General features: G+C 37.8%; 1 protein-coding gene across 1 annotated transcript in view; it reads left to right on the top strand.

The window, feature by feature from the left end:
- LOC119821800 overlaps positions 1-18,318 on the top strand; it is a 49,415-nt gene that overhangs the window by 3,716 nt on the left and 27,381 nt on the right. The window contains 3 exon segments of the mRNA XM_042055589.1: positions 8,232-8,468; positions 10,712-10,857; positions 11,283-11,425. Coding sequence (XP_041911523.1) covers positions 8,232-8,468; positions 10,712-10,857; positions 11,283-11,425 — 526 coding nt within the window.

Below are 18,318 nucleotides of genomic sequence, written 5' to 3'. Positions count from 1 at the left end.
ATTTTTGGGGTTACTTATGTAAACTATCATCTCATCTGCAAATAGTGAAAATTTGACTTCTTCCTTTCCAATTTGTATTCCCCTCAAACTCCTTTTGTTCTCTTATTGCTCTAGCTAGGACCTCAAACAGATATGGAGAGAGTGGACAGCCTCTTCTCATGTTCCAAATTTTAGTGGAATTGTTTTGAGTTTCTCTATATTTAATTTGATGTTGGCTGTCAGCTTGTTGCAAATTACTTTAATTACTTTATTTGTGCTCCTTGCACCCAAATCTCCCCAAACCATTAACATGAAGGGGTGTTGGTTTGTCAAAGGCTTTTTCAGTACATAATGAGATGACCATGAGTTTCAGTTTGTTTATATGGTGGTTTACATTGACAGATTTTCGCATTTTGAAACATCCCTGCATTTTGGGGATGAAGCTTACTTGAATATGGTGGATAACTTTCTTATGTGCTTTTGGGTTTCTCTTTGCCAATCTTTTATTGAGTATTTTTGCCTCAGTGTTCATGAGGGAGAATGATCTGTAATTCTCTTTCTTAGTTACATCTTTGTGTAGTTTTGTTCTCAGTGTAACTGTAGCCTCATAAATGCAGTTTGGCTACGTGTCTTCTGTTTCTCTTTTATGAAACATTTTGAGGAGTATTGGTAGTAGCTGCTCTTTGAAATTCTGGTAGAATTCTACCATGAAATCAGCTGGCACTGGGCTTTTTTTGAGGGGGGTTGGGAGACTTTTAATGACTGTTTCTATTCTTTAGGGCTTATAGGTATATCTAAATTGTTTATCTGGTCTTGATTTCATTTTTGTAAATGATACATATCAAGAAACATGTCTGTTGGGAGGAGTTTGGAGGACCTTGGACTCAACATAGTGTAGAGAACCCTGATGGCTGTTTGGCCTCAAGAGGGAGGGAGTGGGGGTGTGGGTGGAGGGGAGGGGAGGGAAGGGGGAGGAGGAGGGGAGGAGATGGCAATTTTTAATAAAAAATAAATAAACTGGAAAAAAAGAAAGAAACATGTCTGTTTTAAATTTTCCAATTTTATGAAGTACCTGTTTTTGAAATATAATCGGGATTTCTTCAGTGATTGTTGTTATGTCTCTTTTCATTTCTGATTTTGTTTATTTTGATTCTCTCTCTCTCTCTCTCTCTCTCTCTCTCTCTCTCTCTGTGTGTGTGTGTGTGTGTGTGTGTGTGTGCGCGCGCGCGCGCGCGCGCGCGTGCGTGTGTATTTTTGCCTTTTGGTTAGTTTAGATAAGAGTTTATCTATCTTGTTGATTTTCTCAAAACACAAACTCTTTCATTAATTCTCTGTATTGTTTTTTGTTTATATGTTAATGATTTCAACACTCAATTTGATTATATCCAGTCATATACTACTCTTGGAGTAATTTGCTTCCTTTATGTTCTAGAGCTTTGTGGTTTGCTGTTAAGTCACTAACTAGTATGAGATTTCTCCAAATTATTTATTTAGGCATTATTTATGTAGGCATTTTGTGCTATGTGTTTTCCTCTTAGCACTGCTTTTATAGTGTCCCATAAGTTTAGCTCAGGGTACTTAGATGCCCACCCAAGGTAAGGGGGAAAGGAGCTGAGAGAGTACACCAGCAGCGCAGCAGTCCCACCTGGAAAAGCAGCCAGATCTGGTCTGATAGGCATGCACAGGTAGCAGAGTATGGCAGATTCCCGCAGCCATACACAGAGATATTTCCAGGCCTTGCAGTGGACTGCAAGGCAGATTCAATGTTTTCTCAGATAAAAAAGTTTATGTTCTGCATGATCCTTCCCACAGTTAAAGTGGTGATTGTAGGTACTACCTGGCAGTCTCAGAGCTATAGGTAAAGGTACTGCCACCATATTAAATGGCTAAGAGAGGCAGAGCTAGCATCCAGGGCCACTGAATCCAAGTTGCTTAATATTTTAAAAGTGTTACTAGTCATAAAATGTTTAAAGATATGAAATAAAGACATGTTCAGACAGAAATAAACCTTTAAATGGGTTGTAGTATGTTTAAAAAATGTTTGTAGGGTTGAAAGACAGAGAAAAATAGAGTATAGACAGTTAGAAATTAGTTTTAAAAGTAAAGCAAAGTCGTTAAAGATACAGTAAAAGTAATATAAAAGAGTACGGATAATAATACATTAAAAGAGTAAATAAACATAAGTCACATAAAGATGGAAAATACACAGAGTATATTATTGTGTTTTCTTTAAATTCCGTGACTAAGGAGAGATATTTGATACTGGGGGCTGCTAAGCTAAACCAAAATATATATTTTAAAGGTATCTTGATATCAAAATTTGTGTCTAAGGATAAACTGATTTAGATAGGAGGTTCTCTTTTGTTTCCACAGAGAATGATAACCTGTGGATTCCTTCTAGACTAATGTGGTTTGATGAAACAAGACCACCTAAAAGGTCTCCACAAACCCCTCAAAATACTTCGTCCATCAAAAAGTAGGAAGCAGTTTGGACATAAAAACAGCCAAATCCCCTAAATGTTTTTTTTAATAAATGTTTGTTTTCATTTAAAAAGGGATATGCTCTACAGATGAATACTTTTCATTGGTATGGATCTTGGTCTCTCAATAGTATGCCGTGATGCAGGACCCACAGAAAAATGACTCTTGAACTTGCCTAAAGAAGATGAAACAGTCCTTCAGGGTCCCTGCTTCATGAAAGAGTCTGCCAGACATTCTGCAGGAGCCAGAAGAAAGTGATTGACAATCAGCAAATACAGGCATAATTGTCTTTGAAATTTTCTGCTTCATGAAAAGGTCTGCCAGATGCTATGGGGCTGTAGGCTAAAGATGGATGCCACAATGTTACCGAGGAACTTTAGGTGACAAAATGTCTCTGTCAATTCTAGAGTTTTGAAAGTTGCTTACAATGCACTTCCTGTTTACTTAGGTAATATATTCCTCCTAGAGTCTCTGATGGAGTTGAAGAAAGATAGCTTTAATTATAAAAGATAGATTAAATATAAAACTTTATAGTCACAAATATAGGGTAGATGGTAGAGTATTTTCCTTAATTTGCCAAATGTAAATGGACTAAATATTGTAACTATAATTCTTGCTTGATAACTTTTTTGGTATATGTGATTTTACTATGTTAAAGCAAAAGGGGGAATGGTGTGAGAAATCCTTCTGTATATGTGTTGCTTTTATTTGTTAATGAAAAAACTGAATTGCCCTCTGGCAGGGCAGAATAGAGTAAGGTGGGAATTCCAAGCAGATAAGATAAGGAAAGAAGGCAGAGTCACAGAGATGCCATGTAGCCACCAAAGGGGACAGATTCCCCAGAACTGTACTAGTAAACCACGAGCATCATGGTAAAATATAAACTAATAGGAATGGATTAATTTAGATGCAAGAGTTAATTAATAAGAAGCCTGAGCTAATAGGCCAAGCAGTGTTTTAATTAATACAGTTCTGGGGTGATTATTTCAGGTCTGGGTGGCCAGGAACCAGCCTTCATCTATAAGGTCTCATTTGTGAATTGTTGATTGTAGTGCTGGTGATATCTGTGTTCTGTGTATGGAATCATCTCCACTGCTGATACATTTAAGGCTATTCCATGCTTTCTCTTAGTCAGGTGCCATGTCTGATTTTATATTGAGTTCTTTGATCCACTTGGCTTGATTTTTGAGCAGGGTAATAAATATGGATCTATTTGTATTCCCAAACCATTTCCAGTTAGACCAGCACCATTTATTAAAAATGCTTTTCTTGATTACCAGCATGTTTTTCTAGTTTTTTGGGTTTTTTTTTTATCAGAAAGTTTTTTTAAAAAAATTCTTCACTCATACTTTACATCCTGAGGGTGGGTTCTCTCCTTCCCTCCTTCATATTCTCCTCCCCCACCATGAAAATCCTCCTACTGATTCTTATATTTCATGGGCTGTCCAAGTGAGTGTATGCTGGATACTGTGAACAACTGTTCTGAAAACTTACTGCGTTCCAGCTATTTCGTGATTTTTTCCTTTCACTGCTGCTGACTCTGTATTTAATAATCTCACTTTTCAAAACTGAAAACAGGGAAGTTGCTGATAATTATCCATACAAAACATGGACTCCCATGAAGTAAAATATAAATTTACACTAAGAAAATGATTGTGGATGAATGAATTAAAGTTTTACAGTGAATAGTATGTACTGTTTTAAATCAACATGGGTGAACGTGGATGTTGATTAAAAAGCTGAGACATATGCCTGAGGGTAGAGGTACAATTTCTCTGAAAGGGGCGAGTAGCATGGAGACTCTGGAAGCACCAATGCTGCATTCTGTGCCATCACGCCACGCACTCACAAAATTCTCTTCTTTTCGGAGCAGGTCATTGTTTTAGTTCAGTCAACTTTGGAAGTTAATGGTCAAAACTACCAACTGATGGAGGAGTGTTTATGTGTTACTTTCATTATTAATAAAGAAAACTGCCTTGGCCCTTTAACAGAAAATTAGGTAGGTGGAGTAGACAGAACAGAATTGTGGGAACAAGGAAGTAGAGTTGGGGAGACGCTTCAGGCAGTCGCGTGGTGAGGCTCCATGCTGCTCCTCTCCGAGATGGACGCAGGTTAAGATCTCTCCTGGTAAGCCACAACTCGTGGTGCTACCCAAATTACTAAATATGGGTTAAAGGAAGATGTGAGAATTAACTAATAAGAGGCTACAGATAATGGGCCAGGCAGTATTTAAAAGAATACAGTTTCCGTGTAATTATTTTGGGTAAAGCTAGCCGGCGGCGGATTAGCTGGTTGCTGGGAACTGGGCGGCGGGAACGCAGCCCCGCCGCTTCCCACTACAGATTGGCGCTCCAACGTGGTCACTAAATCCACTTAAAAACCTTGCCCGCTTGGTATCGGAAAGAAAGTTCTCTGAGACCATGCCAATGGCTCACTGCTCCCTGCCTGCACCTGGGCAGATGGCGGAATCAGGCTTAGGCGAGCGGGACAGCGTTTGCGGATTCCTGCCGCCGCCATAGAGAGAGAGGTGTTTTCAGTCTGCGCAGTGCTCTGCGCATCTGATTTGGCTGTAACTTGGATTAAAAGAGTTTTTGTGCTGCACGCTCAGTCTCAGAGTTAAAGTGCTGAGTGCGGCTCCTACCTGGCGGCCCCAGAGCTAGTAGAAAATGGTACATCCTCCATTTTGAAATTGGAGAGAGGTGGAGCCAACATCCAGAGCAGCCCGCTGCTCTGCAGCTCAGAGCTGCAACCAATTCAGAGTCACAAGCGGCTCAGCTATGTTGGACTGGGCGTGGCAAGCTCACAGTACCTGTTTTTTGACCTAGGAATGTCACAGCTTAGAGTCTTAAGCGCTTAGCAATGTAAAGGCTCAAATCAAACAAGTTTCTCGACAGTAAAAAAATTACAGATTCACAATAGAAAAGATTCAGACATAGAAGGCCTTTAAATGGCTCACGTAGGCTTAAAAGAGAGAAAAAGAAAATATAGAGAATAAAGTTAATGCCTTAAAAAAGGGGTAAAGTCTTTAAAGAGACAGAATAAAGTAAAGTGATAGAGTGAAAATAAGCCACGTAAAAATGGAAAATTCACAGAGAGTCTGGATTATGTATTTTGTTGTGTTTTCTTTGATTTTTTTGACTGTAAAGGAGCTAAGTACAGAGAGACATTTCATTATATGGGCTGCCAGTCTAGACCAGAATGGACATTTTAATGGTATGACTTCAGGATTTGGATCTAAGAACATGATGCTTTGGAAAAGAGTTTCTTCTTTTGTTTTCACAGAGGATGAGACTCTGTGGATTGCTTCTATCCCAATATGGTATGATAGACCACGCCCTCCTGAAAGGTTGCTGTGAACATCTTCAAAAAATTACTTCGCTCAACTGCCGACTGAGATGAACCTAGCAGACAGGTTATACCATGAAAGACCTAAATAACAACGCCCCCATTCAGCAGGAAGCAGTTTGGAGAGAAAAAACTGCGCCCATTTTCCCAAATATTGCTTATAAATGTTCTTTTACATTTAAAGGGGGAGATGATACAGATATGAATTTGCTTTGGTATAGATTTTAAGGTCAATTTTGTTATATGTATATGTATTTCTGATCTTGATTAAGCTATTGTGATTGTAGTTCATTTTAAAAACTGTAATGTATAATTAGGAAATATAGGTTGTTAATGGATAATCATTGATAATAGTTAAGCTTGTAGTCATGTTATTAGATTTTCTAGATATATAGAGATATATTTCAGTTAGATAGACATTCTTCATATCTTTCAAAGACTGCAGAATATGGCATTTAATGTTTTAATAACTTAGGATTTTTCATGACAATGAGACACATCTGCTCCTGGCAGCACCAATCTACTTCGAGAGGAAGATGGGCATTGAAGAGGCTACTTATGGAGTTTGTTAGCCATTTGGGCAAGAAACTGCTCTTGCCTGGACTGTTGCATAAACTGGACACAAGGAATCCACAGAAAGAGGACTGCTGAACTTGCCTAAAGGTGAGATGGCCTTTTGGGGTTCCTGATTCATGAAAGAGTCTGCGAGACGTTCTGCAGGACACAGCAGAAAGTGACTGAACTGTCTTTGGAATTTCCTGCTTCATGAAAAAGTCTGTTGGACACTATGGGCCTGAAGGCTGAAGATGGATGCCTCAACGGTACAGAGGAACTTTGGGTGACTGTCCAGGCAGCGAGTTGTCTCTGTCATTTCTAGAGTTTTATAAGTTACTTATTTCTTATTTACTTAGGTAGCATTATATCCTTCTGGAGTCTTTGATGGAGTTGAAGAATAAATAGATAGTTATAGCTTTCCTTAGTTATGATAAAAGATAAAATAGATTTAAATATTGTAACTGTAATACTTGCTTGATAACTGTTTTGTTACATGTAATTTTACTATGTTAAAGTTAAAGCCTTTCTTTTTTGTTTAAACAGAAAAAGGGGAAATGATGGAGGAGTGTTTATGTGTTACTTTCATTATTAATAAAGAAAACTGCCTTGGCCCTTTAACAGAAAATTAGGTAGGTGGAGTAGACAGAACAGAATTGTGGGAACAAGGAAGTAGAGTTGGGGAGACGCTTCAGGCAGTCGCGTGGTGAGGCTCCATGCTGCTCCTCTCCGAGATGGACGCAGGTTAAGATCTCTCCTGGTAAGCCACAACTCGTGGTGCTACCCAAATTACTAAATATGGGTTAAAGGAAGATGTGAGAATTAACTAATAAGAGGCTACAGATAATGGGCCAGGCAGTATTTAAAAGAATACAGTTTCCGTGTAATTATTTTGGGTAAAGCTAGCCGGCGGCGGATTAGCTGGTTGCTGGGAACTGGGCGGCGGGAACGCAGCCCCGCCGCTTCCCACTACAACCAACAATTTTAAAGTAAAACAGATGACATCATTACCTCAGAGAGACTTTATAGCACCATCGTTTGCTTAAATGTTCATTTTAAATTATGTATCTTGTATTAATCTCTGATAGTGCTCCAGAACATTCTTTGTTTTGTTTTGTTTTGGTGACAGAGTATCACTATGTCAACTAGGCTGAATTCAAATATATAATCTTCCCACGTTTTCTCCCAAGAACAGGGACAACAAAGTTTTGCTACTCACTAATATACTTATAGTCTCCCATCTGTCTTTAATCTTAATTTAAACTATAAACCTGACACTTGCTTATGTGACTATCTCCAATACTTAGTATTTTGTATGTAATTGCCACAGTTCAACTCCAAACATCTTCATTTGAAAGTTTATCTTAATCTGACTTTTAAAAATACATTTCTAAACATTTTTCAGGGTTGTGAATTGCACTTTAGATTTAGGAAATGCAGTATCTACTTATTCTACGTATCTGTCAGAACCCAAAATTTGCATGTTTTATTTCCATCCATGAGTCATTCTGACCTTTTTCATCCTTTTCACTTGTTCTTAATTCCTTAAAGCCACCAACACTTGATTCTGCAATTTAGGATGATGGTCTAGGTGCAGACCTATATTGGTTAACTATTGAACTGAAGAAAAAAATGTTGATTTAACAAATCCCATCCTCGTATACGCTCACCTAAAAGACTATACTCCCCATAGCCCCACAGCTTAATTATCTCTGCTACTGTGAGGTTCTCCATTAAAATAGTGAGGGATTATTGTTTCAGTCCTCACATCATACATACATCATGGATTGTCTGTGTCCAGAGAACGTTACAAACTGCATTGGAAAGAAACTTAGTAGACAGTTAGTGTATACTTTGAAGGTTGATATTGACAGTGGGTTCACATAACAAAACTGAATAGAAGACAGGAAAGAGAGATACAGACAGCCCAGTTTTTAGAGTTCTCTGAAAACACAAGCACTGTGTGTTGTCTGATGAGAACAGGTACAGCAGAGCTTGCAAAAGGAAGCATAGTGTCTGATCAGCAGAAAGGGGCAAAACGCTGGGAAACATGCAGCCATGGCTACACCAGTGTTAGACAGCCACCTAGTGGTTTGTTCAAGGACAGACACGTAAAATGTAATCACAATAGAGATTACATAGAAAAAAACAAAACAGCTCACTAAGGTGAGGATGCTTTGGGTGGCTCTGGTCTCAGGTGATGACCTAGGAGACAGGGGTTTGAAGATGTGCTGCATCCTCTTCTTATGTTTGAGCAAGATACATATCATGTAGCCACTAGCCAACATCATGAGTCCAAAAAAAATGACATCACTGGATGTCAATAGGATTGCAAAAAGTGTATTAATTAGTCTTCCAGAATTTATGACAACACAAAATCCAAAATCTTTTATCATAGTAACATTTTTTCCACCCCAAATGTCAGTTGTGTATACAGGAACGAAGACATATACCAACAGTTGGATGGCCCAGCACAGGCCCAGGGAAGGACCAATGAACCTGGGGGCTCTGACCTTGAGCTGTGCCAATTTGGAATTAGAGGGGCTGATGGTGATGGCCTGAAAGACACTCATCAGGGATGTGGAGCCTAGGGATACTCCTCTGGCAACCCTATGAAAATATAAGGTAAGTTTACATGAAACATAATCTAGATAGTAATTCTGACTAAAAGCAGCTGTTGACTGAGGGATTCCTTTGCACAGAACTATCAAGTTGGCTATGGTCAGGTGTTTGACAATCAGGTCTGTGGGCTTTGCCCTTATTCCAGAGAAATCAGCAATAATAAAACAAGAAAGTAAGACTGAGTTCCCCAGCATTCCCAGTGCCGTCTGGGTCAATAAGAAGATCCCCACAGCCAGGTCTCTGCAGGCCATTCCGTCATGTTCCCGGGTCACTGCACAACATTTCCAGAGGATACTTGAAAAAAAAGGATATTATTTTTCTTAGTGTGCCAAACAGTGTACTTCATAGACACTATTACTTTACATTGATAAGTAATGCTATATCTTTCTAATAAGTAGTTAGATACTTCTCAATAAATTGCTGTTGTTTAAATTAGCAATAATAAACTGGTACATTGTAGTAACGTATTATATTATCATATTATCATTTTATATTATCATTCATAGGTGTTTGTGTTTTTCAAGTGCTTTACAACCGGTAGTTTGTTTAAAATCCACAAGAGCACTGGTGAGATGGTCTAATGATGAAACTACACTTAGCTGCATGTACTACGTGAAGACCAAAGGTTTCCCAGGTCCCAGCAACCAGGAAAAGGAAGAGACTACCAGAAAGGAGTCTGGCTGGCTCTAGAGGAAAGAGTAACCTGTAACTAAAATACTATTGACAATTGATAGCTAGAAGAAAAGGGGGAGCCAGCTTCTTTTAAAAATGTGGTCCCAATAATTCAACTATGATTCCATGGATGAACACACACCGAAGAACATATGGGCACCACAAACTATGATTTGTGTTAAAAAATTAAAAAGGCACAACCATGGGTGGCTAGATAAATACGGTGTAACTGTGAGAAGTGAGGGGGTATGAAAATGATCGAAATACATGTAAATTTCTGAAAGATAAAAGATGAGACTAGATAAAAGAGAACAATAAAAACAATAAAAGTTGAGAATATACAAGGAGAATAAGAAAAAAAATTTAAAAATAGTGGCCATCAGCTATCAAGAAAAAAATCTGTATTCGCCTTTGGCAAACACACACATGTAATTGCATTTACATGTTTCTGCATGTACACATATATTCATATGCTTGCCTTTAAGTGTTCCAATGCTACGTTTTAATCATTTAATTAGGTATATATCATTAAAAAAACTCTATCAAATTTAATCATGTCTAAATACATGGAAATATCAAACAACTTATCAATATATTTACAACAGGATGCAATGAAGGTACTAATTCAATAGGAGGATCCCTGGTAATTTTTCACCTGTTTTTAATTAAATTAAAACACGATAGACACTACATGGAAATGTTGAAAATAGATGCATTCCTTCTGAATTTGGAGACAGGAAATTTAACTAATATTACTGTAAAAAAGTCAGCAAATACTTGTATACTGTCAGTCATTGATGCAGTGGACACCTAACACGTAACACAATAATAATGGACATATCTGTTTGAGTCAATAGCAGTATCTGGGCAGGGAATAGTAACACATACCTTTAATTCCAGCTCCTAGTAGGCAGAGATGAGAGAATCTCTATGGATGAGAGGTTAGCCTGGTCTACATAACAAGCTGTAGGACAACAAGGACTAAATAAATAGACCATGTCTCAAAAAACCAAACAAACAAAAAGCAAGATTCTAGTGTCATAGACAGTTGTGTCTGCAGGAAGTGGACATAGCAGAGGCATCAGAACTGAGTGACATGAGGTTGCACTCAATCAGTTATTCAAATGCCCATGGGCATGGAATTTGGATACTGAAACATCAGTTTACCACTTGCTCCTCTTTTTACAACCCAGAACACAATGCCCTGTAAGAAAGATACTAATTTCTCACTATGCCATTATATATTCTTAGTTATAGTAAAGAAAAAATATCCACATGAAGCCCCAGGGGAAAGCAGAATTTGAGGTGTAAATATTCAAAGGATATCAAACAGCTCTTAAAACTCATGTAATTCACTAAATTAGGGGAAAGTTTTACCAGCACACAGCACAAAGTCTGAGCTTACTAAATCAAAAGTAGTGCAGTTGAATCTGAAAACTGGAATAAACTGTTTAAACTGTTTTAGTCACTAGCAACGAACCTTAGTGGGAGCAAACACATGGCTACTGTCTTGGAAAAGAGCACCCAAGTAGAATTCCAGGATAGTGTCTCTCACCTGCAGCATCCATGAAATCATATTGTGTTCAGGTCTCAGGATTATGCTTCTCACTATGAACATTCAACCTGTGCAGGAGCCCTTTGCTGAAAGAGAAAGATCATGTGCGGTCTACAGTCACCCACCTTCCAGAGATTGCCCTGTTCTCTGAAGACTGGGTGCCTGAAGGAAAGCAACTCACCTCTGCAGATAGGATGCATCTGAGATGTTGGCTGCTGGGTAAAACCTCAGTGGCCAATGGGATCTACAACCCACATATAGCTACGAAATTGACAGCAACCCCCCAAATGAAGGTTGAGTGTTCTCAGTGTTCATTCCCTTGGAGGATTGTGGGATGATGTCACAAGAAGGGACAGTTACAGTTATGCTGTGGGACTTGAAATTACCTCTGAAAAACACTTGTACCCATCAATAAGAAAGAGAAACATTTAGCAGAGTAGTGAACATTTCAGAAGCTCAGCTTAGAAGCGTAGTCACTCTTCTCTCCTGGAGTATCAGAAGGTGAGAGTCCCAGTAGGAGTACCAGGCAGGGATTATACTCTTGGGAGCAGGGACTGAGGGCAACATGTGAAGTTTCAAGTACACTGTGCTGTGCAGATGAATGTTTATGGAAATATCACTTACATTCCTAGAGACTGGAGGTTGTGTTGGCCCTGAGAGGCAGAGGTAATTCTACGCATGTCTAGGTCATTTAAGATTTAATACTGCTATCCTAATATTGCACTGAACCTGTGTGATTAGCCTGCATTTAGAACAATGTAACAACCAATTCTACTTGCTTTGGATTCCCCATGTATTCAATTTTTACAACCTAAGCTAATGCATAGTTTTACTCCTAAAATATGTAATCTTCCATGCCCCTGACCCAAGTGTAATGCTGATGTGTATGTATGTTATAGTAATAAAACATGAAGACAGCTAGTTTGAAATCAACCTTATGAAACAAATATCCACAATAAATGTTAGAAGTAACACAGATATATGTTGAAAGATCTGTGTCCAGTGATGTTTTCAACAGTGTTTCTTATCTGACTCAGTTAGGAGGAGTGGGAGTCTGTAGCGGCGGTCGGAGGAATTTGGAAATAACCAAAAATAGTCCTTTTAGAATAAATCAGTTTTAATAAAAGGAGAATAAGGGAACTTATAAAGCCAAGGCTCCAGTGAAGCAGAGGGTGACGCGGGGAAAAAACAGGGGCGTCTATCCCCAACCCGGTTCTTTTTAAAGGTACCTTTCTCCCCTGGGGCAGCCACGCCCCTGAACTCAGGGATTAGGCCAGCTGCCCCAACAGGAGTCAATATAATTTAATCACTTGCAAAATACTTTTAAACATTTCTATAAAGTATCCCTTATTTCTTCCTCCATGTGAAGGTAAATAAATGTTCAATAAAAGCAAATCCTGCTATGATGCAAACAGAGAAACAGAAACAGTCAGGGCAGATAGATCAACAAGTCATTGTTCAGTTAACCACTACTTCTGACTTATGAAACAGACAGGCAGAGAAGGATGGAAGACACAGGGAAAGAGTAGTAAAAATTTAAATCTTGACTGGCTCCTGGTTAAATCCCCAGGAAAAGTGCTTCTTGATTTCTTTTCTATAATGAGACCCTGACACATATTAATTACTTTGGGACAAGAAGTAATGTATTAAAACCAAAACACTCTGCTTCTTTTTAGTCTGTCTGCATGAAATTTAACTTCCTCTTCATTTCCCCTCAAGTGGGCCACATAGTCCTCCCCTCCTTACTTCTCTACATTCACTCATTGCTTTAGCCCAGCCTCCAAGAACAGGGCCAGATAATTTTAGCACATAATTCTACTGTGTTTTCAAAAAAGTCTTAGTCCAAGTACTCCTCAAATTATTCTACATATTGGAAACAGAAGTAACATTGCCAATTCATTTTATAACGTTACATTTACCCTGATACCAGGGCAATGGAGAGACACAACAAAGAGAATTTCTTTCCAATTCCCCTTTTGAGCATAGATGCTAAAATTCTCCATTCAGTACTTGAAAACAGAATCTAAGAACACATCAAACAACCGTCCACTACGTTCAAGCAGACTTCATTCTCGGGGTGCAGTGACAATTCAACAAATATAAATCAATAAATGTAATCTGCCATATAAAGAAATTGAAAAAAGTGATCATCTCTTTAGAAGCAGGAAAAGCTTTTGACAAAATCCAACATCCCATTATGGCATAGGTCCTGATATGGGTTTTTAATACATATCTTAACAGAATTGAGGCAGTTTAAACAAAATTCATAGCTGACATTAACATAAATGGAGAGAAACTCAAAGCAATTCCACTAAAATAAAAAACAATACAAGGTTGTCCACTTTCTCCATACCTATATAATTTAGTACTTCAAGTCTTAACTAGAGCAATAAGAAAATTGAAGGAGATCAAGAAGATACAAATTGGTTAAAAGCAGGCAAAGTATCTTTATTTGCAGATAATAGTGTAGTGTACATAAATGACTCTAAAAATTTAACATGGAAATACCTACAACTGATAAATACATTCAGCTAAGCTGCCTGATCCAAATTTAACTCAGAAAAATCAGTAGCCATCCCATATACAACTAACAATTAGAGTAGAGAAAAATTAGTAAAACATTATCCATGACAATAACCTGAAATACTTTAAAATACCTGGGGTATATTTAACCAAGCAAATGAAAAGCCTTTGTGATAAAACCTTCAACTCATTGAAAAAGATATCAAAAGATCCAAAGAAAACTCATGTTCATGGATATGTGGGAGCAATGTTTTAAAAATGGCCATACTACTTAAAGTAGTCTACAGATTCAATGCCATTTCTATCAAAATTCTAAAACATGTCTTCACTGATCTTTAAAGGAAAATTCAAAGTTTCATATGGAAACTTTCATACATTGTATTCAATTTCATACATTCTATTCAATTTCCTGCAAAATTCAAGATGTCGTTATTTTTTCTGCTGTATAGTATTCCATTGTGTAAATGTACCATATTTTCCTTATCTATTCTTCAGTTGAGGGGCATTTAGGTTGTTTCCAGGTTCTGGCTATGACAAACAAAGCTGCTATGAACATAGTTGAGCACATGTCCTTGTGAAACAATTGAGCATTCTTTGTATATATATATGCAAAAGTGGTATTACTGGGTCTTGAGGAAGGCTTTTTCCTAGTTTTCTGAGAAATTTCCACACTGACATCAAAAGGGGTTGTACCAGTTTGCATTCCCACCAGCAATGCAGAAGTGTTCCCTTTTCCCCACAACCTCTGCAGAATAAGTTGTCATCAGTGTTTTTAGTCTTGACCATTCTTACAGGTGTAAGATGGAATCTCAGAGTTGTTTTGATTTGCATTTCTCTGATGACTAAGGATGTTGAACATTTCCTTAAGTGTATTTCAGATATTTTGGATTCCTCTGTTAAGATTTCTCTGTTCATGTCTGTACTCCACTTTTTTTATTGGATTATTTGTTCTTTTGATAACCAATTTCTTGACTTCTTTGTATATTTTGGAGGTCAGACCTCTGTCCGATGTGAGGTTTGTGAAGATCTTTCCTCATTCAGTAGGCTACCCTTCGTCATATTGACTGTGTCTCTTGCTTTACAGAAACTTCTCAGTTTCAGGAGGTCCCATTTATTTATTACTGCTCTCAGTGTTGGTGCTACTGACACAATTTAGGGAGTTGTCTCCTGTCCCCACGCATTGAAGGCTACTTCCCACCTTCTCTTCTTTCAGGTGGTCAGATTTATATTGAGGTCTTTAATCCATTTGCATTTAAGTAATGTGCACCCAGATAGATATGGATCTACTTGAATTCTACATGGTGACATCCAGTATGCCAGCACCATTTGTTGAAGATGCTTTCTGTTTTCCATTGTATAATTTTAGCTTCTTTGTCAAAAATCAGGTTTTCATAGGTATGTAGATTAAAATCTGAGTCTTCAATTCAACTCCATTGGTCAACCTTTCTGTTTTTATGCCAGTACCAAGCTGTTTTCATTACTGTAGCTCTATAATAGAACTTGATGTCAGAGTTGGTGATACCCATGGAAGTAACTTTATTTTATAGGATGGTTTTGGTTTTCCTGTTTGTTTGTTTGTTTGTTTTTCATAAAAAGATGAGTATTGTTCTTTCAAGGTCTGTGAAGAATTGTGTTGGGATTTTGATATGGATTGCATTGACTCTATACACTGCTTTTGGTAGGATTGCCAATTTAATTAGGTTGATCCTACCTATCCAAGAGCAAAGGACATCTTTCCATTTTCTGATATCCTCTTTCTTTTCTTTCATCAAAGACTTAATGTTCTTGTACAACAGGTTTTTCTCTTCTTTGGTTTGTGGCCTCAAGATATTTTATGTTATTTATGGCTATGGTGAATGATGATGTTTCTCTCACTTTTTTTTTTACCTTCTTTATCACTTGAGTTTTTTTTGTTTTGTTTTGTTCTGTTTTTCGAGACAGGGTTTCTCTGTAGCTTTGGAGCCTGTGCTGGAACTAGCTCTTATAGATCAGGCTGGCCTTGAACTCACAGAGATCTGCCTGCCTCTGCCTTCCAAGTGCTGGGATTAAAGGCATGCACCACCACTGCCCAGCTCAGCTTCTTTATCATTTGTATATAGGAGGGTACTGATATTTTTTAGTTGATCTTGTATCCTGCCACATCACTGAAGGTATTTATCAGCTGTAGGAGTTCCCTGATTGCATTTTTTAGAGTCACTTGTATGTGCCATCATTTCATCTTCAAATAATGAAAGTTTGACTTCTTCCTTTCCAATTTGATCTCCTTTTGTTGTTTTATTGTTTTAGTTAGTACTTTCAGAACTTTGCTAAGTAGAAATGGAGAGAGTGGACAGCCTTATCTTGTTCCTGATTTTAGTGGAACCATTTTTTATTTCTCTCCATTTAATTTAATATTGGCTGTCAACTTGATGTATATTACTTTTATTATATTTAGATATATCCTTATATCCCTGGTTACTCCAAGACCATTTTCATGAAGGGTTTTTGATTTTGTTGAATGCTTTTTCAGCATCTAATGAGATGATCATATGGGTTTTTTTCTGTCAGTTAATTTATATGGTACATTTTTGCATGTTCAACCATCCCTGTACTCATTTCTGGGATGAAGTAGATTTGATCATGTTTGACGATTTTTTTAGATGTGTGCTTGGATTTGGTTTGCAAGTATTTTATGAGTACTTTGCATGATTGTTACTGAGGGAGACTGATCAGTAATTTTCTTTCCTGGTTGTCTTTTCGTGTGATTTCAGTATCTGAGTAACTGTAGCCTCACGAAAAGAGTTAAGGATCATAAAAAGATCCTTCTGTTTCTATTATGTGGAACAATTTGAGGAGTATAGGTATTAGCTCTTCCTTGAAGTTCTGGTAGAATTCTGCACTGAAATCATCTGACCCTAGGCTTTTTTTGGTTGGTAAGCTTTTGATGAATGTTTCTATTTCCTGGTAGGTTATAGGCGTATTTAAATTGTTCACTTGGTGTTTTCATTTTTGGTATGTGGTACCTACCCAGAAATTATTCATTTCTTTTGCATTTTCCAATTTTGGCAGTACTTGTGTTTGTAGTATGACCTAATGATTCTCTGGATTTCCTCAGTGTCTGCTAATTTCTGATTTAATTAATTTGGATGTTTTCTCACTGCTTTTTGATTAGTTCAGACAAGGGCTTGTCTATCTTGTTGATTTTCTCCAAAAATGCCCCATATATATATGTTTCATTGATTTTTTTTGTATTATTTACTTCATTTCTATTTTATGGATTTTATCCCTCAGTTTGATTATTTCCTGTCATCTACTCCTTCTGAGTGGGTCTGCTTTTTTTGTTATAGAACTTTCAGGTGTGCTGTTAAGTCACTAGTGTCAGATTTCTCCAGTTTCTTTATGTAGGGATTAAGTGCCTTGAACTCTCCTCTTAGCACTGCTTTCATAGTGTCCCATATGTTTGCATACCTTTTGCCTTCATTTTTATTGATTTCTAGTAAGTGTTTAATCTCTTTCTTTCTTTCTTTCTTTCTTTCTTTCTTTCTTTCTTTCTTTCTTTCTTCCTTAACACAATGGTGATTCAATTGAGCACTGTTCAATTTCAATGAGTTTGTAGACTTTCTGCAATTAGTGTTGTTGTTAAATTCTAACTTTAAACCATGGTGCTCCTATAAGATACAGATGGTTTTCTAAGTTTTTGTATATGTTGAGGTTTGCTTTGTTGCTGAGAATGTGGTCAATTTTACAGGAAAATTACTGATCAGTCTCCCTCAGTAACATTCATGCAAAGTACTCAATAAAATATTTGCAAACCGATCCGGTACAGTGGAGTTCCATCTGGACTGGTGAGTGTGTGCGACCCTGGGGCAACCTGCCCTGGAAGAGAGCACAGCCCCCCTCCCCCAGCTCCTGCTGCAGGGTTGTCTTTGATTCTCACGTCCCCGCCCATCAAAAGCCTTCCCTAGTGTATTCAAGTGTCCTGCTCCTGTACTAAAGCCATCCACACAAAGGGGTGAGAGTCTGCCCTCCAGGCAGGTCTGAGGATTCCTGCAAGGGAGTGTGGGCTCCTTCAGATTATGTGGCAAGGAATAGCTCCTGCTCAGGCACTAAGGAGATCCAACCAGATTCAGTCACAGCAAAGATTGGTTTAAGACACCAAGTATCTTCTGGCTCCATTTGAAGGAAGACATGGGCAGGCGCCAATGTAAGAACTCCTCCAACAACATGAAAGGCAACATGACATCACTAGAATCCAGACATCCCAAACCAACAAGAACTGAACACTCTACTCCAGAAGAAATAGAAGAAATTGACCTTAAACAGTACTTTAGGAAAATAATAGAGGACCTTAAACAGGAGGTAAAAAACTGCCACAAAGAAATGGAGATGACAAAAAAAAGGTAGATGAAATAAATAAATCTCTCAAAGATACCAAAGAAAAAGAAAAAAAAAAACAAGAAAAAGCAATCAAACAGGTAAGGGAAACAGTACAAGACCTGATAAATGCAATGGAGGTAATGAAGAAAACACATTCCGAGGGAAGACTGGAAATGGAAATTCTGAGTAAATGAACAGAAACTTCAGAAACAAGTATTTCCAACCGAATACAA

The sequence above is a fragment of the Arvicola amphibius genome, chromosome 8, assembly GCF_903992535.2.
Source record: "Arvicola amphibius chromosome 8, mArvAmp1.2, whole genome shotgun sequence".
Classification (NCBI taxonomy): domain Eukaryota; kingdom Metazoa; phylum Chordata; class Mammalia; order Rodentia; family Cricetidae; genus Arvicola; species Arvicola amphibius.
The sequence above is the reverse complement of the archived record's forward strand: the minus strand, read 5'-3'. Positions and strand labels throughout refer to the sequence as shown.